This window comes from Fusarium flagelliforme (assembly GCF_020744385.1).
Source record: "Fusarium flagelliforme strain FIESC 12 MPI-CAGE-AA-0113 chromosome Unknown B0J16scaffold_1, whole genome shotgun sequence".
NCBI classification, from domain to species: domain Eukaryota; kingdom Fungi; phylum Ascomycota; class Sordariomycetes; order Hypocreales; family Nectriaceae; genus Fusarium; species Fusarium flagelliforme.
Genome location: NW_025763503.1, coordinates 8,576,761 through 8,597,789, shown reverse-complemented (window position 1 = coordinate 8,597,789; position 21,029 = coordinate 8,576,761). Strand labels below are relative to the sequence as shown.

At 45.4% G+C, this 21,029-nt stretch overlaps 13 protein-coding genes across 13 annotated transcripts; 6 read left to right on the top strand and 7 right to left on the bottom strand.

The window, feature by feature from the left end:
- Positions 1-1,293: 1,293 nt before the first annotated feature.
- Positions 1,294-1,580, bottom strand: B0J16DRAFT_252371 (uncharacterized protein; the record flags this gene model as incomplete). The annotated part of the gene is made up of 2 exons (XM_046123108.1): positions 1,294-1,459; positions 1,516-1,580. Coding segments are annotated over 2 exons (231 nt in total), but the record flags the coding sequence as incomplete, so codon positions are not given.
- Positions 1,581-4,790: 3,210 nt separating this feature from the next.
- B0J16DRAFT_379553 (uncharacterized protein) lies at positions 4,791-5,315 on the bottom strand (the record flags this gene model as incomplete). Its single annotated transcript, XM_046131002.1, has 1 exon — positions 4,791-5,315. One exon carries the CDS (start codon positions 5,313-5,315, stop codon positions 4,791-4,793), a length of 525 nt encoding a protein of 174 aa, XP_045990745.1.
- Positions 5,316-6,767: 1,452 nt separating this feature from the next.
- On the top strand, positions 6,768-8,381 carry B0J16DRAFT_379552 (uncharacterized protein; the record flags this gene model as incomplete). Its single annotated transcript, XM_046131001.1, has 1 exon — positions 6,768-8,381. The coding sequence occupies one exon, from the start codon at positions 6,768-6,770 to the stop codon at positions 8,379-8,381; it is 1,614 nt and encodes a 537-aa protein (XP_045990744.1).
- Positions 8,382-8,657: 276 nt separating this feature from the next.
- On the bottom strand, positions 8,658-8,918 carry B0J16DRAFT_257200 (uncharacterized protein; the record flags this gene model as incomplete). Its single annotated transcript, XM_046123141.1, has 1 exon — positions 8,658-8,918. A coding segment is annotated over one exon (261 nt), but the record flags the coding sequence as incomplete, so codon positions are not given.
- A 276-nt stretch (positions 8,919-9,194) lies between these two features.
- On the top strand, positions 9,195-9,977 carry B0J16DRAFT_250492 (uncharacterized protein; the record flags this gene model as incomplete). The annotated part of the gene is made up of 1 exon (XM_046123097.1): positions 9,195-9,977. A coding segment is annotated over one exon (783 nt), but the record flags the coding sequence as incomplete, so codon positions are not given.
- A 238-nt stretch (positions 9,978-10,215) lies between these two features.
- On the top strand, positions 10,216-11,421 carry B0J16DRAFT_258969 (uncharacterized protein; the record flags this gene model as incomplete). Its single annotated transcript, XM_046123200.1, has 1 exon — positions 10,216-11,421. The coding sequence occupies one exon, from the start codon at positions 10,216-10,218 to the stop codon at positions 11,419-11,421; it is 1,206 nt and encodes a 401-aa protein (XP_045990741.1).
- Positions 11,422-11,765: 344 nt separating this feature from the next.
- Positions 11,766-13,196, top strand: B0J16DRAFT_393243 (uncharacterized protein; the record flags this gene model as incomplete). Its single annotated transcript, XM_046132049.1, has 4 exons — positions 11,766-11,819; positions 11,931-12,555; positions 12,640-12,745; positions 12,812-13,196. 4 exons carry the CDS (start codon positions 11,766-11,768, stop codon positions 13,194-13,196), a joined length of 1,170 nt encoding a protein of 389 aa, XP_045990740.1.
- Positions 13,197-14,233: 1,037 nt separating this feature from the next.
- B0J16DRAFT_331589 (uncharacterized protein) lies at positions 14,234-14,558 on the top strand. The gene has a single exon (XM_046126605.1). The coding sequence runs from the start codon at positions 14,258-14,260 to the stop codon at positions 14,429-14,431; it is 174 nt and encodes a 57-aa protein (XP_045990739.1). The 5' UTR covers positions 14,234-14,257; the 3' UTR covers positions 14,432-14,558.
- Positions 14,559-14,782: 224 nt separating this feature from the next.
- On the bottom strand, positions 14,783-14,953 carry B0J16DRAFT_260072 (uncharacterized protein; the record flags this gene model as incomplete). Its single annotated transcript, XM_046123234.1, has 1 exon — positions 14,783-14,953. The coding sequence occupies one exon, from the start codon at positions 14,951-14,953 to the stop codon at positions 14,783-14,785; it is 171 nt and encodes a 56-aa protein (XP_045990738.1).
- Positions 14,954-16,880: 1,927 nt separating this feature from the next.
- B0J16DRAFT_48514 (uncharacterized protein) lies at positions 16,881-17,537 on the bottom strand. Its single transcript, XM_046133927.1, has 2 exons — positions 17,090-17,537; positions 16,881-17,036 (listed from the first exon to the last, which is right to left on the bottom strand). The coding sequence occupies exons 1-2, from the start codon at positions 17,307-17,309 to the stop codon at positions 16,927-16,929; spliced, it is 330 nt and encodes a 109-aa protein (XP_045990737.1). The 5' UTR covers positions 17,310-17,537; the 3' UTR covers positions 16,881-16,926.
- Positions 17,538-17,958: 421 nt separating this feature from the next.
- Positions 17,959-18,255, top strand: B0J16DRAFT_393237 (uncharacterized protein; the record flags this gene model as incomplete). Its single annotated transcript, XM_046132048.1, has 1 exon — positions 17,959-18,255. A coding segment is annotated over one exon (297 nt), but the record flags the coding sequence as incomplete, so codon positions are not given.
- A 509-nt stretch (positions 18,256-18,764) lies between these two features.
- Positions 18,765-19,208, bottom strand: B0J16DRAFT_255593 (uncharacterized protein; the record flags this gene model as incomplete). Its single annotated transcript, XM_046123120.1, has 1 exon — positions 18,765-19,208. A coding segment is annotated over one exon (444 nt), but the record flags the coding sequence as incomplete, so codon positions are not given.
- A 63-nt stretch (positions 19,209-19,271) lies between these two features.
- Positions 19,272-19,898, bottom strand: B0J16DRAFT_315379 (uncharacterized protein; the record flags this gene model as incomplete). The annotated part of the gene is made up of 2 exons (XM_046125241.1): positions 19,272-19,835; positions 19,866-19,898. The coding sequence occupies 2 exons, from the start codon at positions 19,896-19,898 to the stop codon at positions 19,272-19,274; spliced, it is 597 nt and encodes a 198-aa protein (XP_045990734.1).
- Between the last annotated feature and the right edge of the window lie 1,131 nt (positions 19,899-21,029).

The following is a 21,029-nucleotide window of genomic DNA, read 5'->3' as shown; positions in this document are numbered from 1 at the left end:
ATTTTCCCTACCAGCCTAATAGATATTTATTTACTGCTAATAAATAAACTAATTTTATATATATGCTACAGCACTAATAACAGGGTAATACTCTTTAAAAGCTAAAAATAAGAATAAGTATAAAGATAAATTTACTTATATTTACCTTTTTCAAAGTTTAGTAATTAGTTTATAAGCCAAGCCTACCCTATACTGTTTACTTATAAACTAGTTATACTTATTAAGTAAGAATACAGTAAAATAAAAGACTATGATATAAATTCTTATTTCAGTAGTTAAGAATAGAAATGCAAATCCTGATTTCTATTCTATACTTTCAGCTAGAAATATATAAATCTTTCCCTTTAACCTCTATTAACTCTATCAACCTTAACGCAGAGAGAATACTACCCATCCTCAATTCCATGCTACAGGCTAGCTACAGTACTTCTGCATTTATCCATTTATAAAGTGGCCTTAAGCTGATTAGAAGTTGTAAAGGTAGTCCCCCAGCAAGTCCTCAAGGATTTTCAGGTCAATGGTGGGGAAGAAGCCTCCTACAAAGGTAAGAGCTCCCTTACCCAACTTGGAGTAAAGGCCTCCGACAAAGCGCCACCAAGACAAGTTAGCATTATTATTCTACAGCAAGATAATGGATTCCTGTTTAGCTGACCTCACTACAAGTCAACAACGACCTGGCCTATCCTAGCTGCATGGCAGAATCATCAACAATTCGAATTGCAAACCCATAATGAGGAAAAAGGCGTTAATGAAAGTATATAGCGATTCGATTTAACCTAAACGGAATCGCTGCACCCCCAAGTTTTTGTCGATAAAATGCATTTCAAGTGGATGCATCGATTCATTATATTGAGGCAAGCTTATATCTGGCTTGCCAGCCTATCCTATACAACCTTACCTAGCTTAGTAATAGGTTAACCTTGCTAATAAGGGTTAAATTCCTATTATATAATAGTGATAGTATGATATAATATAAAACCCTCAAACCAAGATACATTTATATTTATCCTACTTACTCTTATACAATAAATAGATAGTACTATATACTATCTTACTACTTAAGGGTTATCTAAAGAAGTAAAATACCCTAACAGTTATTAAAGGCTATAGCTATAAGGGCAAAGGTTACAGGGTATATATTGGTGCTTTAATGTACTTATATATATTAACCTTTATACCTTTTAAATATATATATATTAAAGATAAAAGATATAAGTTATCTTTAATTTTAAAATCTAAACTATAATTATATATAGTTGTTCTTTCTGTTCTCTCTCTCTTTGCTTAACGATTCTCCTTTATTGCTATAACGGCAGCCGGGACGAAGTGAGCTCCGTTGTTATGCCTTGTTCTCTCTCTGGCGTGTAACCTCCGGTGGGCGTTTAAGTTATCTGTCCGGGTAAAAGTGTCCTTGCCGCAGAACTCACAAGTCAACCGTGGTATCGTTTTGTCGTGTCTCCTATATAACTGTAAGCCTATGATCGTAGCATATGCATCTATCTTATCTAAACTTACGTCTTATAATGCCGTTTAGCGTGCTCCTTGCGCTTGAATGTCCTAGTGCAGCCTTTAATTCCACAGAGGAAGCGATCGCTATCTCCCATACCTGCCATAGCCAGGATAGGATCTGAATTTATATTATCTAGTCTGTTTAGTCATTGTGCCTCGACTAGACATGTGCTGTACATAGTTACCTTTGATGATAGATTTAGGTGATAAAAGATGGTCGGTATCCAACCAAGACGATAGGTTCCATTGTGCTAGTGCAGGACCATCGTGTACCATTATACCGGCTGGTTCGTTGCTTGTACTAGGTAAAGACCAGCCACTATCGGAATTGACCAAGCCGGATTTCAGATTCCAGTCGCTTGGGGCAGAGTCTATGTTTGATAGGCCGGCCGTGTATATTGTATGGAGTTGCAAGGGTCCCTCTTCCAAGCTAGGTGTAGTATTCATGCCATAGCTGACATCTGGATCAATATCAGGGCGTAAGACCAAGCCAGGCTCAACATTTAAAGGCATGGGTATGGCCTGAGTGAACACGTTCGAAGGACGGTGGGTAAGAACTGGCGTATTAATTGTGTTTTGAGAGACAGATGGCGATGCAGTGTTTATGTGGTATCCAATATGATTCGAAATACTAGGGACAAACGGGTCTGCATTCTCTCTGAGGGGATCGTTAGCCTAGCTAGATTTATTTAAGTCGGATTTCACTGCACTCACTTATGCAGGACCAATTGTAAAGAGGTCAAGTCTAATTTAGCTGACATTAGGAACAAATAATGATTATCTTGCCCGTTAATAGTTATGCTAAGAATAAAAAGATTGTAAAAGGTGCCAACAATATATAACTAACTAAAATGGAAATAAGATGCAGAGCATCCAGTTTTATTATTATTACCTGTATTGCTACTAACCTACAGCAGCTACTCCATATATTGGAATGCTAAAGTGTAAATTAAAGTGTCCAGTGTAAGGAATCAAGATCTGTTGGTTTCATTTCTGTTTTTAGTGCCGTAGTTGTTGAAGAAACTACGGCTAAAATCGAAGTAACATGCAGGGCTACAAGTTCTGTTTCAAACACTTGTATTAGCGCCAGTCTAGAGAGTCTAGTTTACGTACTGGAATGCTGGAATATGGGATGAAGTTTCATGCATAACCAATTTGGATTAATTGGTTTGCTGATCGCTCTTTGTGCTTACAATGAGGTTCTAAATTAGGGTGGATCTCACCCCTAAGCCTTAGTCCCCTGACAATGATATCGGGAAATATGCAGGTTCTACCGTAAGAGAAAAGCCATGGTATATGGTATGCAGATACAGCCCACAAGGGTGTGAGAGGGCAGTTTCCGCAATTTCTGTACGTATATTCCGCTGTATTGAGACCTTCTTATTCACTGTATCTCGCCCAGAGGCAAGTAAATCTACAGATGGCAAATAGCCACACATAGTGTGGGTAAGTGCCCCTTGCTGCCCTCTTACACCCCTGCGAGCTGTACCCAATACGCTGTACAAGGTCCAGATTCGGTCGCAGTTGGGATCTGACATCGGCTAGCCTGAATATGGTACAGGTCAGGGGATATCGCTGCTGTCGCAAAATAACCTAGCATATCACAGCCTTGCGTTCTGCGCGTCGTCCTTTCATAAGGTGCTTTCCTGGAGCAAACAGTACATTGTGTGTTATAGTAGTCTCATCGAGAAGGCAGTTCATAACCCAGTTCCGACAGGCATAGCAGAGGTTACGCCACTGTAACTGCGACCAATGGTACCTCGAAGAGCGGTGATTACCGGTTCACTTGTGAGACCTCCGCAGTTGTTAAACACTTTAATACCAGTAGATCGTGTTAGTTGAGTTTTTTCTTTTTCTTTTCTTTCTTTTGGAAGTACTGTATATGCAGTGAATTATACCCTCTAGCCTATTTAGGCAATAAATTACAATACATCTTAGTATAAGACTTGGAATGTAAGTTAGATGCATCTGGATTAATTGTAAGACACATTTGTACTACTGAAATTTATCTAGCCGACTTATTAGGTAATCTTTTCCAAACACATATTGTCAAAACTTGGTTACCCTGGATCGCCCCTCGAATCCGGGAAACGCACTGCGTTGCTTATTTCCGCAAAGTCACATGACTAGATAAATCCCAAATAGGCATAGCTTAGATCCGTTCCTAAAAGAGGGGAAGCCGGATACAGATTACATCAATCAATCAACAATTCATGCCATCTACGATTTAACACATATCAAGGTTCTCCCGTGTAACACATACAACTTCCTCGTGAAGGTTGGCTATATATTTATTCTCAGCGCTCTGTGGGAAATAGAATTTTAATACATGCACACAAATAAGTTAGTATGGCCTAGCACAGATAGCGGTTAATCTATGCAAGGAAGAGCAAGCTACAGAGAAAAGTGCGTGGCTTAAGTAAGCGGACTCCGGTGTGCTCACCTCTCGCCTACTTCCAAACAGGTCAGGTACAACAGGGTTGATTGGTGTAAAAGGTTCCTACAGTAAAGAGGGGCATATAACTACAAAAAGTAATTTGTGTTTATATCTCTCTTTATCGGAGCTACTGCAATTAAATTATCACTTACATCTATACTATAAGCTTATAGATAAGATCCATTGTACTTAATTAAGATTTATTAGCAACTAGTGCTGAGCTACCTTGCATCCAGGAAGAGAGATATTAGGAAAGGTAAAGTTATCTGATAAGGCAGGTCCTAAATAGGCATAGCGTAATCTCAACATACTAAAAGAGAAGGCAAGAAGGCAAACAGAACAGTTAGTTATAACTAGCTATCTAGTAAAGCAAATAATTCATAAGACAACATAGCCTAGTTAGTTTAAGAATTATTTCTAAACTAAAGTTGAAAGTAGAAGGGTTATATTCTTGTATCCTATATGGTACAAATAAGCTTTACATTTTTAATTATATTACATACTGATATTAATAAACTTACTTAATCTTCTTTTAGTTAAAAGGTATAGCAGTAACTACTTATATATTGTTTAGAATTTCTATATTTAATAACAATTTATATAATAGAATTATCTTTTTAAAAGAAAAGAATACACTATATTGAAAGATTCTTCAGTAAGTAATACTACCAGAGAGACTAGGAAAGTAAAGTCTAAAAGCTAGTTACACTTATATCCAGCGAACAAACAATGATCGAAATGTCCTAGATCCCCATAGAACTACCACTTTGTAATTATAGAGTGTTCCTCCTCCAGAGCAAAGCTATAAGCACGTCTGGCCTAGATCTGTCTGGGATACGCAGAATCACAGGTGGATCATTACTGGGGCCAAACAAACCAGAAGCCCAGTCATGATCATCATATCCACCCTGGTATTAATGCCGGTAGTTGAGGCTCCAGAAACGACAACAGGAGTGTTGGAAGGCTCAAACGCGGAATCGGTTGGCTTTATAAGTGAACTAACATGTCCTATTATAGAACCAGATTGGCCTGAAATTGGCGGGTTTAGCGCTGAATTGATGCCGGCTCCAGAGTTTTGAGTGGTGGGATTGTGCATAGGTTTGTCAAGTATAGCGGTGTCCGGGACGGAGCTTGGCTCTGCAGCGGAGGGAGCCACGGCTGGCTGGCTGTGGTGTTCAGGAACAGTGGGGATAGTTGCTTTACCATTAGGCGTAGAAGCCGTTGGGACAGCGGATGAACTAGCAGAACATGTGGTAGTTGTAATGACCGGAAGTACATGAGTTGTAACGCAGTTGGCAGCCAAATCAGTGCTAGCAGCCATATCTCCGGTAAAGAGATAGGCGAGAACAAACAACGATAAATGCTTCATGGTTGACAAAGATCGATTTTAAGGTATAAATGAGAGACTTTTCAGAAGGAAGGACTGGTGTATGCAAAGGATATCTTGAATGAGGAAGTTTCTATGCCCGATAGGTCTCATTTATACCGGATGAGCGAACTGTTACAGTTGGTGCTTCTATTAACACTGATGCGTGCATACGATTACCCTTATGTGCTACAAATGCAGTCGAATATAGTATAGTCTCAGTGTTAGTACTCAAGAAGATGAAGGCATACCGACTAATTCCGCTTTGGGGTGGCGTAGAGGGAGACCTGCTCAGTCAACTCTTGAGCTCGAATCTGAATGTCAGGGCAGAAAGTTTTCGGGAAGGCGGTAATGCGGGACTTTGTGTGTGTTGATTGGAACCCAACCCTGCGTCAAAGCACGTACGTGTTTCACTCCTCTTTCAAGTAACCAATTCGTACACAAAACCCTTGTCGAGTGGACCAATGACCGATCACAGCTGAACAATGACTCACGCCCTTAGATCCTAGGGACTTATATGAATAGTATTGAAGAACTAACGGCCCGGAAACAGCGACAAGTCTACATGTTGTGTTTCACTATCGCTCTATTGAGCTTAACGTCAGCCCCTGAGCTGCAAGGGAGAAGAGCTCTGGTTCATCCCTCCAGAATGAGGGGTATTTATCAAAAGCCCATTCTTAGGAATCCTCCATGGCAGTATAGCCGTGATCGTATCTAGTGCCTAGCTGCCAAAGGCAGCATGTTTTAATTTGACGTTTTTAGCTAGGTAACCAAAAATTGGAACAGTAAATGATTTTGCGTATTTATAAATTGATCGCTTTCTTAACCAAATCAAAATAGCTAAGCACCATTCATTTACTTATCTGACCCCATTCACTCATTACTGCTCATTTCCTTCCATCTGTCCTTGACTGTCCTTGGGTCATGCACCCGTTATCACTGTTCGGAAGGGGCGCGGTCTTGGGCCTGGTGAGCAGTTTCCTTGCTGCTCCCGGGACAGAGGCCTGTCTCCGTAGTGACAAGATACAAGTTGTGGAACTTCAGCCTGTTGAAGTCGTTTGTGATGGAAAGACGCTGACCACAACAGCTACTCGGTAAGAATGAGTTACGATTATCTTCTACCTTTACCTTCTAACCAACGCAACGTTCAGGCACTACACCAAGTTTCTACGGCCATCTGAAATTCCCAGCGGCCCCGGTGACTCAGACTCTCCTCAGATAACCTCCTACCCGGAATTGCTTGGAGGCTCGGGTCCTGGACTTCCTTGTACGGACTGTGTCACTGTCACCAAGTCTGGGCCAGCTCCTTACGTTAGTTTTATTCCCCCTGCCACTGCAGGTGGTAAGACAACGGTAGCAATATGCCCCGGCCCAGTGACTGTAACTCTTACGGCCAAGGTGCCAGATTTCAGCATCATACCTGCTCCGTATAATTGCACGTATTGCGTGGCTACAATGATTGTTCCTCCAACCCCTCCCCCAGGTCTAACCGAGACAGGCTTGATTCCAGGAACAGCTACTTTAAAGCCTGGGATAACCGGACCAGTCGTGATTGTTACTACTACTGGCGAGGTTCCAGGGACAGAGACTATTCCTCCTGCTTCGGATTGCTCCGGGTCATGCACCACTACAATTCGGGTTACCTCAGTCCCAAGCGTATCAGGCACTGGCCAGTTTACTACCACCACAACTACTGGAATTACTCCTGGCACTACTACAGTACCTCCTGCGTTAAGCTGCCCAACATGTAAAGGTACTGTTATTGTTACTCTTGGTCCCCCAATAAGCGCTACAAAGCCTATCATTACCATCACATCGACTGGAACCGTCACTGTGCCCACAGCAACTACTGTTACTGGAGTGTCAACCGATACGGTCATCACAATCGTTCCGTCCCCTACAAAGCCTATCATTACCATCACATCGACTGGAACCGTTACTGTGCCCACGGCAACTACCGTTACCGGAGTGTCGACCGACACCGTCATTACGATCGTGCCGCCCGCTACCAGGCCAGTGATAACAGTCACATCAACTGGAACCGTCACCGTGCCTACAGCGACAACTGTTACCGGAGTGTCAACTGATACGGTTATTACAATCGTTCCACCTCCTGCAACGCGTCTGACGACTATAACACGAACCGCGACAACGTCTGGGCTTACTACACTCCCTGCAACTTCAGGCGGAACCACCACCGTCGTCACCATTGATTGCACTGTTACTCAAACCCGCTCAGTCTCGGCAGTTGCTACAAACTCGGCTGCAAACACTTTTATTGTACCACCCTGCGCTACGGCGATGCGTTTCATTGTTGCAGGTGGACAAGGTGGAGGTGCTTCTTCCAATGGTGTAGCTAGCAATAACGGTGGTTTCGGCGCTCAACTATCGGGAACAGTACCTGTTACACCAGGACAAAGCGTAGTGCTCTTGGCAGGTGGAAAGGGACAAGTTGGTCAAGCTTCTGGGGTAGCTTCCGGTGGAATTGGATATGGTACAGGCGGTACTGCCAGGGATAGCGCTGGTGCTGGTGGTGCGGGATCTTCCTTGACACTGAACGGCAGGTTACTTGCTGTCGCTGGTGGTGGTGGCGGTGGAGGCAAGTTTACAAACCTTGATGATACCGATCGCCAAGTTATTACCTTTGATGGTTCAAGTGGTAATGGCGGAGGCGTCAATGGTAACACTGCTTACATCGCGTTGAGGGCAACTCCTAACCAACGCGCCGTTACTAATCAGGGTGGTCGAGGAGGTGGCGCAAGTGCCCCCGGCGCCGGAGGAACTGTTAGTGGAAGTCCCACCTTATTTACCAACGGTGCTGCCGGTGCTGGCAAAAATGGCGGTAATGGTAGAGCAGGTGTCGGGGCTAATCCTCTAGGGTCTGGAGGAGGTGGAGCTGGTTACTACGGCGGTGGCAGTGGAGGTGTTGCCCAGAAAACAGTCGGCACTAGTGTAGCAGGCACAGGTGCTAAAGGTGGTGGTGGTTCTAACTTTGTCGCCAGCGGAGTGACCGCTACAAGCAGTACAAATGACCGACCTGGCTTTGTCACTATTGTCTTCCTCGGCTAGATATACTTTTCTACAGCTTCTTCTCCCACTACTATTACTACTACTATTACTACTACTACTACTACTACTACTACTACTACTACTACTACTACTACTACTACTACTACTACTATATAAGTTATATCTTAATACTAAGTAAGTAAGGGAGCTTTTAAACACTACTATTTAATATAACTAAGTTATAACTTAGGCTTTTTATATATTAATACTAAGGAAAACTATATAAAATACTAAACGTCTGCATACTAGGAATCCTTACGTACTAAATTATATTAACTAATATACAATGCGAGGACCGTACTCCGAAGAAGGGTCCCAGTTAATTGAGTCAAAGTCATAGACTCCCACTAGCTCGAACGCCTCTACTGCACCAGGCTTCTTACAGGGCGTTCTAACGGCGAGAGAGCGGCCGTACGTGGTATCCCCAGTTGCAGAACCTCCGGCGACAACTGAGAGGCGGCCGATGTGATTGTTGCGTTGGTTTCCAGGGCCCCAGCCGTCCCTAGAACCCGGAGCAGGCTTAATGCTGGTGAATACATCGATTACAGCCGGTGGTCCTGATTTCCTGCGCCAGCAAGGTGACGTATACGATCGTGTACTTCAAACATTCTTTCATCATCAATGCAACTGTGAGCTACAGAGTTTATTGTGTCTCCTCCTGGTAGCATCAAAACCTGCCACTGACTATCTTGCATAGGCCCAAGTTCGGACGAGCGTACCGAGCCAGAAAGTACCCACACCCTCCTCCAGGAGCATACCGAATACATCAGCCGTTCTCTCCCTCCCCTACCGACTATATTTGCCGAAGGAGATCATGCTTGCGATCCTCATGATTCCTTTCCTCGATGGCATAGCTTCCTTTCCGATCAGCCGGCCGAGCGACTATCTCTCCACAAGACACAAGCTTCTCTGCCCCGCGACTCGGTAACCGTCGCGCGACAATGGGATGTCGACAGCATCTGGTTAGGGGCAAGAAGTCTATCGGCTATCCGAGCTCCCGGTCAATTTCGGCTTTCCTTCTTCCCACCCTACAAGAGCAATATATCCACTGCCCAAGTAATACAGCCACACGGTCTGGATCTAGCCCATACACGACACACCTCCATTGGTACATTCACCACCGCCGGCGTCCGCTTTTCTGTTTTGGTGTTCTTCCCTAGCGGAGCTCGATCAAGCACACGGGCTTCTGCCAACAGCCTTTCCCTTGCACGTTTTAAGGATTTATATGATGAGATTATTCTTCCAGCTATCTTCGAAACTGTACCTGACTGCGTGCGACAAGAGATACCTAGCTCATATGATCTCTTATATGCCAAGTCTTGTGCCTACCAGGAGAAACCAGGTGCCGGACGCTGGAGTGCTGAAGATGAGAGCCGAGCGTTTCGCCTATCTTATCGCAGTCCCGCCAGCAGCCTTGCACAGTTCTGGGCCTTGGTGGTGGCGAAGGCGAACATGCATCGCGTCCAAACCAAGAGAGGAGAAGCTGTTCCCTATTTCGAAAGCCCTCGTCTACTGTTTCAAGCCCACGATCTCAAGAACGTATTTGCATCACAGACCCTTCAGCAAAGCCTGGCTCTGTTCCGTGATAGTATCATGGCGGGGCTCGATGCAAGTCAGATTGACATGCACTCCTGCTGGCTCGACGTAGGCATACGAGACCACGTGAAACAACCACCATCTCCATCACCGGCCCTCCGAGATGAGCCCTGGACACTTCTATGGAAGAGTGCTTGCTGCGACCACCTCCACAGCCAGCTAGGTGGTATCGTCCCGGAAGCGCCTCTGGTTGCTGATCAGTATCGATCCTATCTTCTTCGTGACGTGGGAACCTATTATGCCAAGGCAAAGCCGAGTCGAGCATCAAATCGACCACCCAACCCAGAACAATGATGCTCGGCACAGTATAGCACCGCTATCCGATGCCGACCGCACAGCCTGCAATGGATGGCTCCAAGACATGAACTTCCTCCGCCCAGGCGAACAAGAGGACGATGTGGTATGGGCAAAGATCAGGGGGAATTGGATCGCATACCTATCAGCCACGAGCGACGCGCCGGAAGCCGCGCTAGCACCGCATGGCGGAGACGGACCGGAAGATAGAAGAGAGCAGCGGCGTCGGTTTTCCGATGATCGCCAGAGGCGCATGATCATCCAGTCCGCCTTCTGGAACGATCTGGACGCGATGGAGGGCATGGCAGAACGATGGCCACGGGCGGCTCGGGCGGCACTGAACAGCATGGACAGCAGAGATGATAGCGAGGACGGAGACCAGGGTGCATTCGAGACCTTCGCGGCCGTCTGGGATCTCGGCAAGCGACGGCAATACCAGTCGATCTGGATGAGTCTGGTAGGGTTCATCACCTACGCACACAGCAGGGGCACTCTGGAGAGTATGGGCATGCGGTTGACGGAAAGCCAGATTGATGATATTCTGGATATCGAGCAAGAGGTCTGGCAGGTTGATCTAAGGGCAATTGCGCGGAGGCGGGAGAAGGGGGGGTTTGAGGACGTCTGGGTTCCCATCCAGCAGCTCCTGATGAAGGCATTGAAGAACCCGAAGTCAACACCTCGCAATAACCCGCTCGTGTGGTGGGTCGCGGTCCTTTGCCGATCAGCCATCTCGGATGCTGGTGACAGTGATGAAGATATCGACGATAACGACGAAAATAAGGATTTCATCAGCCGAGGGCGATTTTACAAGAACCCAATGCCGATGGATGTCGGCTTTAAAGAACGGCTTGAAGCCATAGTGCACTACAGCAAGGTCCTGGTGCTCAACCATTCCTTCTTGACCTGGGCTGCTCCGACCGATTGGGTAATGCAGGTACAGAGCAGGCTGAACATGGTCAGCATCGATTGGATCAATAACGAGAGAGGCTCGAGACCAGCCAGACTGCCTGGTGACGGAGGGCCAGTGTACACAACAGAGGCATGGCAGTCCATGGTGGCTTACATTACTGAGAACACAAGTACATTACTCGGAGGGAAGCAAAAGACAGCAATCTACAGGTTACGTACATTAGCAAATGCATTACAATAGAGTATAACGTAGGTATAGTCTTATGTATAGTACAGCCTGATATCTAAATGCTAATCTATAGAAGAAAAACGCATGACTATGTAGAAAGAGAGTTGGAGGTCCTGGCGTAAGCTGTAATTATAAGCTGTAAGTTGCAGGTTTTAGCAGCTTACAGTTAGTTACAGGGCTATAGGTGTTGGTAAAGTATGATTGGCGAAAGTTGTGGGGTTCACGTGACGTAACTGCGAGGGTGGGGGAGCATAACCTTTATCTTCAGCAGAAAGCTATGTAACTATCTTATCAATCTACCCGCTTACTTACACTGTGGCATTTCCAACTATCCAAATATATACATATTGTCCACTATGGCCAGTCTCATCTGTCTTCCTCGAGAGATCTCAGCTATTATCCTCAATCAAGTCCACCCACGGGACTGGCTTTCCCTTAAGCAGACGTGCAAGAAGCTTAATGCAGAAACCGCTCAACTCATCACCGACTTCTTCTTCCGAAAGCGTGCGGTTATACTCGAGCGGAGAAGTCTACAATGTCTTGAGAGTATCGCCAAGAGCCAATCGCTTGGTGGATCGATAGAGGAGGTCGAGTTCTGTACCAGCCATCTACTACCAGTTCATGAGTTAGAGGAGATCAACCCACCGTACTGCGAGTATGAAGGGATGATGAAAGGTCTAAAGGGCAAGGCCATTTCAAGCTCATATATAAAGAACGGTATAGGTTATAAAGAGTGGTATAGGACTTGGGAAATCAATAATGCAGAAGTGGATCTCAGTACTGAGGACAATGAGGATAGTGGGGGCGCCCAACCTCTACAACAGCACATCTATAGTATTAGCGATGACAATAGTCATGCAGCTGATCGACTAAAGAAACTCAACGAAAGAGAGTACGAGAGACACCTATCTGATCAAGCCGATATGATACGGACTGGCTACGATGTGCAATGCGTAACGCAAGCCTTAACGCATCTTACGCACTGCACAAAGATCAACATTAGCACCAGTATACAGGCCTGGGGCCTAAGGCGGCTAAGACGCGAGATTGGAGTTATGCCGCAGCGGGGGCTCACTTTCGAGTCGAAGGCAAGCATTCAACAGGTGCATCACCTTATTCAAGTTGTCTTCGAGGCTATAGCAGCCAGTGGGATTTCAGTTGAGGTTTTAAGCCTGGAACCCAATATGATGCTTATGAACACTAACTAAATTAACCTATTTATACTTATAGGCTTATTATCTGCTATACTATTAAGGTCCCTACCTGCGCACCTATATAAGCTACAGATCATACTCGATCTAAATTCTCTATTAGATAATATAATTTTAGGCAGCAAGTAGGGCAAGGATAATCTAGCTTATTTCTTCTACCTTCTACCTAAGCTTTCTAACCTTGAACTCAGCTTTGAGCCGAGGGACGAGGAGAGTCGATTCTCCGATATGATCGCGCAGGAGGTCTATATCCCGAAACTAAAACGTATAGCCCTAAGCGGTATTAATACAACCAGGGAAGGTATAGCCATCTTTCTTCTTCGTCATCATCGAACAGTCCGTACAGTCGTATTAGACTCCATCCAGCTTCGGGGGGAGGTTTCAGATTGGCGCTGGTTGATTAAGATTATCTGGACAAGCCTAGAACTCGATAGGCTTTATATCACATCTAGCTGGGCAGAGAGGGAAGATGAGGATGATGTTATAATGGTGGAGTATAAAGCGGAAGATATTAACGATATAGAGATTGAAGATAATAATAGTCTTCAAGTAGCTTTAGAGAATTTAGAAAACTAAATAGGATGTATAAGTTAGTTATTAAGAGGTGTGGGTGTAGGAGGAAGGAAGGGAGCTAGGCTATTGTGCCTTGCACAGGAGCCTTTTGTATGCATAAGTTGCTCTGTTAACAGTAGTTAGAGTTAGAGTTTAGTTAATACAGGCAACTTTGACAGAATTGAGCCTACGCTTTAACCTACCCTGGGGGGGATCAACCTTAAATTATAAGTTAGTTAGTTATACTAATAAGATATTACTAGTTAGCTTATTTACTCTTATTATTATATTAGTTAAGAAATTTAGTAGTTATAGGCTCAGAGTTAAGGGTAAAGTTAAAGCTAGAAAACGTTAACTTAATGTTATTATTAATTAGTAAAAGTAAGAATTGTAAATAGGTAATTATAGAGCTTAACCTCCAGGTTAAGAGCTAGTTTTTAAAATACAAAATAGAAATTAAGCTATATATAAAATAACTAAAGACTGCAAAATATTTCTAGATATATTAAAAGGGGGTGTTCTAGGTACTAAAAGTCTGGCTATAGGGTAAAGAGGTACAGGTTAAATTAAGATTAGGAAATTAAGAAGGTAGTAGTATTAGGGTTTAGGTAAAGTAAAAGTACTATAACCCTGGCCCTGAAGAAAAACGTTAGGTTGTAGTTTAGTAAGGGGAGGTAAGAGGGTACTGGATCGTTGAAGGGGTTAAACAGAGGATAAGAACAGAGTAGTTAGCTGTTGTGCTGGTACTAAGCCGGAACTTGGTCTAAGCCTTGTGGGAAGCAGTAAACTGTAGGGGTAAAGCTAGCCCTAGTTAGGTATTATTCGCAGGAGATTTGGGTCAAATCGGCCACTAAAATGGGGTTGCTAAGTGTGCAGATTTGGTCCAAATCGCTTTGGTCGAAGCCGAGTAGCTGATTGGGTAAAAATAACCCCAACCCCACATCTGGGGCTAGCTAGCGTCAACTTGGGGTTAGAGTAACGCAGACAAAAGGGGACTTCAATTAATAGAAAACAAAAAACAATAAGATGACTGTTTATCTCTTTACTTTCTATCACCAAGACGAAAGAGGAGATACCGAGCAGCAATGGAGGATATTATACAGCTCAATCAGGACTATCAGATACTGATCTGCCAGCTATGTCAAGCAGCCGTTCGGCCCGGCGCTGGCATCGAGTCACACTGTCGATTTGTCCATCAGCTAAAGGGCCAAGTGCTTAAGGACATTAAAGACTACTACAGCACACTTGAACTACCGTAACTGACCCGAAGCTTATTGCAGTACCCGACGATAACAGTCCGGCAATCGAACAACTTGCCTAGTCCTACAGTCCAAAATCCACTCTAGTAGAGTTGATTTTATGTTAGATACTCACGAATACGATGGGGTGAGTGTATTAAGATGTGGAGCAGAATGTTGTGATGTTATTGATTGTTGACTTGATTCTTTTGATCAGTCTGCCAGGGAGGGGTTGATTCGATTCCCCTCCTTTTCTGGATACAAGAATAATATTGTGATAAAGGAAAGGGGAGCCCATTCCCAGCCGCCAATCTAACATCTGCCTAACAACAACTTGATGCTAACATGGTATGCGGGGTAAAGCGTGTCACCTCACAATTGAGGAAACATACGACAGCGTGCCCATTGGCTTTCCCTCACTTCCATGCCGCAATTCTCCTCTCGCACCACTAAGTGACTCGCCGAGCCGCTCTTGAGTTGCTCGCCTGCACTTGTCAGTCTGTCACAAGTGCCACTGAACGCCCGATGGCCCTGTGCTTCCATCGCTGCGTGGTCAGCTGCCCGCCATCAAGCTCTGTGTGGTCAGTCTGTGCTGAGGGGCTTTTATGACTGCAGCCGGTCAAGCAAGCCGTTTTGGGGGTTTTAACAGGGGTTTCATCAAAACCAAAAACGGCCATAGACCAAGCCTGTTTTCTCTTTCCTCGGAGAAGGAATAAACTCTGTTATCTATCCCTTCAGTGACCCTAACGCCCACTACACGGCAGAGCCATGCTTCCAGAACGGGCTAAGTGGCACTGGAGCAATGCTACGAATGTAATCGAGATGATCTAAACCAAGGCCATTTTTAGCTTCTGGCTTTTCCAGAGAAACAGCAGGCAACTAGGCCAGGTTGAATTTGATCATCTCCTTGTACATAAGGTCACCATGCAGTATGTTCTTTTCCATGTTAAAATTGGCCGATCAAGCCGCTTCCTACTTATTTGCAGCGACAGGGGATTAGCACACTAAACCATACCATGTGAGCGAAGGAAGGCGTACAGTAGGGTCACCAAGGTTGGCACGGACGAAAAGTAGATAATGCGACGGGATTCTGATGGTCCTTTGTATAGTAGTAATGGCGGCTAATAGGCGGACGGGTACCCGTCCTTCTAAAATTGGACGGGTCCCGTCCTAATTTCCATCTTTGGTATAATTTTTTCCGCTATCGGACTACCTTACACCTTTATGTTCCACTGCCTCAAGTAGTTTAACGAGTCCCATTTACCAGCTATTTCAATGAACCACTGGCTTGAGGCGAAGTAGCCACGACATATCCGAGTTCCAAATTTAGTCCAAATTCTACTAGAGCTAGAGCTGTACCACAATACAGCTTTCTTCCTCTTCCACGGCCGAGTACAAGGCTTGTTCATCGATATCCTGCTGGGCTATTTCCCAAAGCTCACCCATGCCTCTTCTGCTTGTGAACAGCCGCCCGTTCTTGGTCTCTTGAGCTACTTTTGCTTCGATGCGATCAGTCTCTGCTTTGCCCCAGTCTAAACAAACCATTATCTCTTCTTTGGTCTATTCTCTTAGGCTCGTTGAGGTGGCGCAGCACCTCCGCATCTGCTTATAATCAAGATATCAGCTGTAGCTTGCTTTTGGATTTCCTAAAGGTAGGCCCATTGCTCTTCTATACTGGCGGTTAGCTAGTGAGGCTCCCGGTGGCTGGGTCTTATACTAATCATCTCTTGAAGGGACGTATCTCTGGTGGATTACTTCGTGGAACATCGTACCTCGGACGCGTAGTTGAATCTGGAACTGGATCTTGCAAGGGTAAGGTGATGATACTGACGATCCGATAGCGGAGAAGACTATACCAAATATGGAAACAGGGACGGGACCCGTCCAGTTTTAGAAGGACGGGTACCCGTCCGCCTATTGACCGCCAGTAGTAATACTGTCAGGGCACGGACCATCAAATCGTGTATGAGGACCTGATACGCGGGGTAATTGGTACAGTAGGAATGATCTGGCATCATCTCCCCACTTCTTGCGTTTCCGTGCCTCGACGTGTCCGCTCTCAGATGCTCTATTCAGATGTGGATTTATTTTAGTGTTGATGAGTGCTGTGTTCAGTAGCGCAAGACTCCAGCTCGCTGCTGACCTTCCAAGCTCAACAACAACCCTACTCCTACAGTCTCTCATTGACATATGCTGGCTGGTGGTAAGACCCAACGGTGATGCCCCCTGGCACGGGCAATGCCCATATTCTATCACCAGAATCAAAGCTAGTACGAGAATCAGTACTGGGAGGAGTAGGAGCGCAACGTCACTTAGTATTAGCGATATGCACGTGAGTTTATTTAATAGACTTAAATTCAAACCTCTTTGCATTTGCACAAAGGACGTAGGAAAACCCAATGGGAAAACCACAATCAAGAGGACAACAACCCGTCGTCATGCCACAGTCTATTCGAAATTCTATCCAAGCCCTTGATGTAGCACCCACCGGTCGTCATAGTTGTGACTTGTCGTTATCAGTGACAGAATGCCTTAATGGATTTGTAGTCAATAATGTCGATACACTCTTCGCCTTGGTGGACTTGTCTTTCGGCTCCCGAGCAGTCGTTGTGCTTGTAAATGAAGACTAGGTCCTGATTAGCGATCTCCTGTTACGGTAACTGTAGGCTGAAAACAAACTGCGGCAGGTCTCCGTGACGCGCTTGGCGTCCATGAAATCTCTCGGCAAATGAAAGCATTGTCCGTCTGGAAAGGAATCTGTGTGCCCACTGACTCCCAATCCACAACCAATCTGGTTGGGGAAGGTTTTAATTGTAACGGCGTTCTCTTCTGTCCGCTGCGCAATGGTGGCAGGCAACGAATATGCCAAAATGCAGAGAAATGCGAGATTGAACTGCATCTTGAACAATAGGTTGAAACGAGAAGCGTACGTAGAAGCAGCAAAAAGGTAAAATATCGTAGAGAGGTAAGAATAGTCTAAGATAAAGAAACTGAGCTTAGATGTCCTTGGTTACTACGCTATGCTTTATAACTTTTGAAACAAGCGGCTTCGCATGTTACGCTGAGCAAGTTACCACTTCTCACACCGCACAAGTGTATCACCACGCCATAATCAGCAACCCCTTCGAATGTTCAGCCATGCACTTGCGAACGCTAGATGCTATGCTGCAAGCATTTAAAGCAGTGCCAAACCGGAGCTAAAAAATTAGTGGTGGAGTCTGAGTGCGCATCGGAGTACATAATGTCCGTGTAAAACCGGCGGTGGGTGCTCACTGAATAGGGCTACTAAGGGGGCCTCAATCTCGGCCCCTCAACTTGTACTTCGTCCAGTAGGGGGGGTCGCTGATTCGGAAAAGGACTATTAATTCGGAAAAATACCCTACAGTCTAATAGAAATTGCGGGCATTTAGAAGTAGCTACATCTTAGTTTATAATCACGTAACTAGGTTAAAAAATGTCTTATAGAATATATATGTAGCTAAATTATATACCTCCCAGGATACATACATAATTGCAGCTAAAGGATCAGTACATCAGATAGCCTCGGGGGCTATACATTAGCTGACCGTTACGCGGTTACAAGACTCATAGAGATTTCTCGCACAAAGCTTCACCAAAGTCTAACGGATCTTCCTATAAGTAAAGAGGCTAATAGTGATGCGGTAGAGCTGGTGCGCTATGCTTTCGAAGAACTGGTGCCGGATCGCCTGAGGGACTTGGTCGTACACTATATTGCTTGCGTTGTCGAGCATCTGTGGAAGATTAAGGAATTTCAAGAGCTTGTAGGAAACCATGGTTCCTTATCGAAAGCTCTTATAGGTACTATGCTGCTTAGACTTGACTGAAATGATACGTCTTCTGGATTGATCCTATATAGAATAGCGGTCTAAATAAATGCACCTCGAGTTCTTGTATACATCTTTATTGTCAGTTCCAATTTTGATCAAAGGGGAAGCCCCTAACCCTACTCTTCTATTCTTAATTGTTGTGTACTCCTAAACGTCGCGTTCCCCTGTCCACTTCGTATGTATATATCTATCTCCGGTCTATTCGTAAAGTGTTATAGGGTAGGCCGTTTTTAGGTGCACAGTATAGTAAGAGACTCGAGACTCGCTTGTCTGGCACACTAGCTTATCTACCACGTTGTTCTTTCTTTATAAATATCGATTAGAATATTAGAGTAACGTAACGCGGTTGATAAGTAGTCTGACGGGACAAGTAGTCTTTCTAAAAATAATAGCTTTTGACTTTTAACGTCTTCTAATAACAACACAAACTATCTGATCAATTCCTTGTGATGCTTCCAATATAGTTATCGTCCCTCCTTTCCGTAGTCGACAGGCCTCTCCCGTTGCTTTGTGTCCATGCGGTATGCGCGAAAACAGAATGCCAATGCCTTTTTCCATAGTAAGCGGTATCTAGTGGTTGACGAGGCATGCTCGACTAGCGTGAACGGCTTCGAACAAAGCATATGTGGATGGTTACTCTTCAGCCAACAAAGGAGGCTGCGGCTTGTGCCGTGGACCGTCTCTTCGCAGCGGTCCATGACAACGTCCACTATCTTCAAGATCCAGTCGATCCTGATCTCATCCTCGCGTGGGCTAACCAGGTCGACGGAGAGGCCAGGTACTCGAGCTGCGCTAGCGAGAAGGTATGGCGGCGCATCTGACCTCCCATGGAGCTGTAGATAAGGTGTTTGGACGAGGCGGCGGAGTAGGCTCCGGTCCCTGTTCTTGTATGCGGTCTCCCACCTTGTCCTTTCTAACCATGGCCGCTGTTCGGCATATGTCGTTGCAGAATCCGCAGCTGCAGTTTGCGCATCGCCTGCATTGTCAGGACCAGGGACAAGCCGGCGATTTCGCTAGCACTCGCGCGCCTTAACAGAATTAATCAAGTCTTGTTCATCACCAGTTCTTTCTCGGCCGCTTAAAATGAGACCACGTCCGTCGTCCGCGGGCACCACGGGTCGGACCAGTCGACCATCGCGTTCAACAATCCAGTAGGATCGAGACGGCTCAGAGGCCCATGTTTGCAAGTAAACGTACTCGAAATATGTCTCAATATCTGCCTTCCTGGTTGATCTCCGCGGGTGTTGGGGGTAATTGGGCAGGTCTTGGCCGTAATGTTGCATGATGAGCGTGAAGTTGATGGTGCGATATTTGCAATGCAGACAGGAAAATCCATCGTGGGACCGGAGCTTTCTGTCTTCAGGCGTACCATCTGCAAGTGGCGCAGCCTGATCTGGATTTTTGAGGTCCAGTGTAGCCAGTACCTTGCTGAGACCTTTCCGCTCTGACAGAAGGATATTGTGTTTTTCTCTTAGATGATTGGTAGGATGGGCCCCATTGGGGGAGATGGCGTGTTTGCAGTTATCATTGAAGCAGATTAGTAGTCGCGCCTCAGGATGAACGTATAAGGAGAGCGACTGGAGAAATTCATGAGCCGATTATTGTACCCCTGCAGTTGGTGCGATAGGTGACGGTTCCATGGTATTGGCCCTTTCTGTGTTATTGGATACTGTTACTGCTTCAATATTATATTATTTTCTTATACGATATCTTAAGTCTAGAGGAGAAGGCGAAAGCGTAGAATGCAATAGGAATGGAATAAAAGTGGGAAGTCAGAAGCACAGGTGCGTGCATGGATAAAAAGGAGGTAAAAAGCAGGTTGTTTTTGTCGAATCTAGTTGCTGTATTGATACGCACGGACAATACAACACAATACAAGTCTATTACGCCCGGTAGGCCAACGCCCAATGGGCTCTGAAGCTAAAGGTACATACACTTCGCTAGTTATTGCCTTACTCTCGTCAAGCCCATGAGAATCTCGCCTTATTCTTTCCAGTTTAGTCATTGTTCTTCTCCTTAGCCCTCCTAGATGTTAGTAGTAGCAAGTCAACTTGAAGCCCATTTCCTCCAAGTGTTCAGTTTCCTATCTTCGGCGGCTGAAGCGATGCCTGCTGTTGACCATTTGAGGGCGTCGGGGGTTATCGGTTAGTGTTGATAAAATGTTGCCATTTTAGGGCGTTCCTGTCATCTCTGTTGCAGGCGACCTGTGGCGATTGCGAACCTGACTGTAGCTCGTACCGCATCCATGTTCGGTGTCCATTTCTGACCGTCTGATGCTGCCTTATCTCCCAGATGAAAGGAGAGGTTGCCGCGTTTTTCATTCGTACACTGAAACATCTCTTTGCGTTGTGTCGTCCATTTCACGCATCGAAAGAGGAAATGCTCTACCGTTTCTTTTGCCTGCCCGCATGGACATTCATCGGTTGGTGCTGCTCTGATCTGATACAGATAGCCGTTCAGTCGCGCCATTCCAGTTCTAAGTTGTGCCAGCACGCTGGCCTCCTTCCATGATAATTGATCGTACAGCAGGCGGGTGTGTTTACCAGGCAGAGCTGAGTCGACCTTTCTAGAATGCCTGCCAACTCCATCTGGTAGTTTCCTTTCCATTCGTAGCTCTGCCCTCGTTCGATTGAGAATTGTGGTTTTCGCTTTGGCAAATCCTCTCTGTGGCGTCATGTACGGCTCCGTTGCATGACGGGCTGACGTCTTGGCTGTCTTCTGAATTTTAAGCTCGCTGTCGGGCGGTAGCCAGATGAGGTTAACTCTGTTCC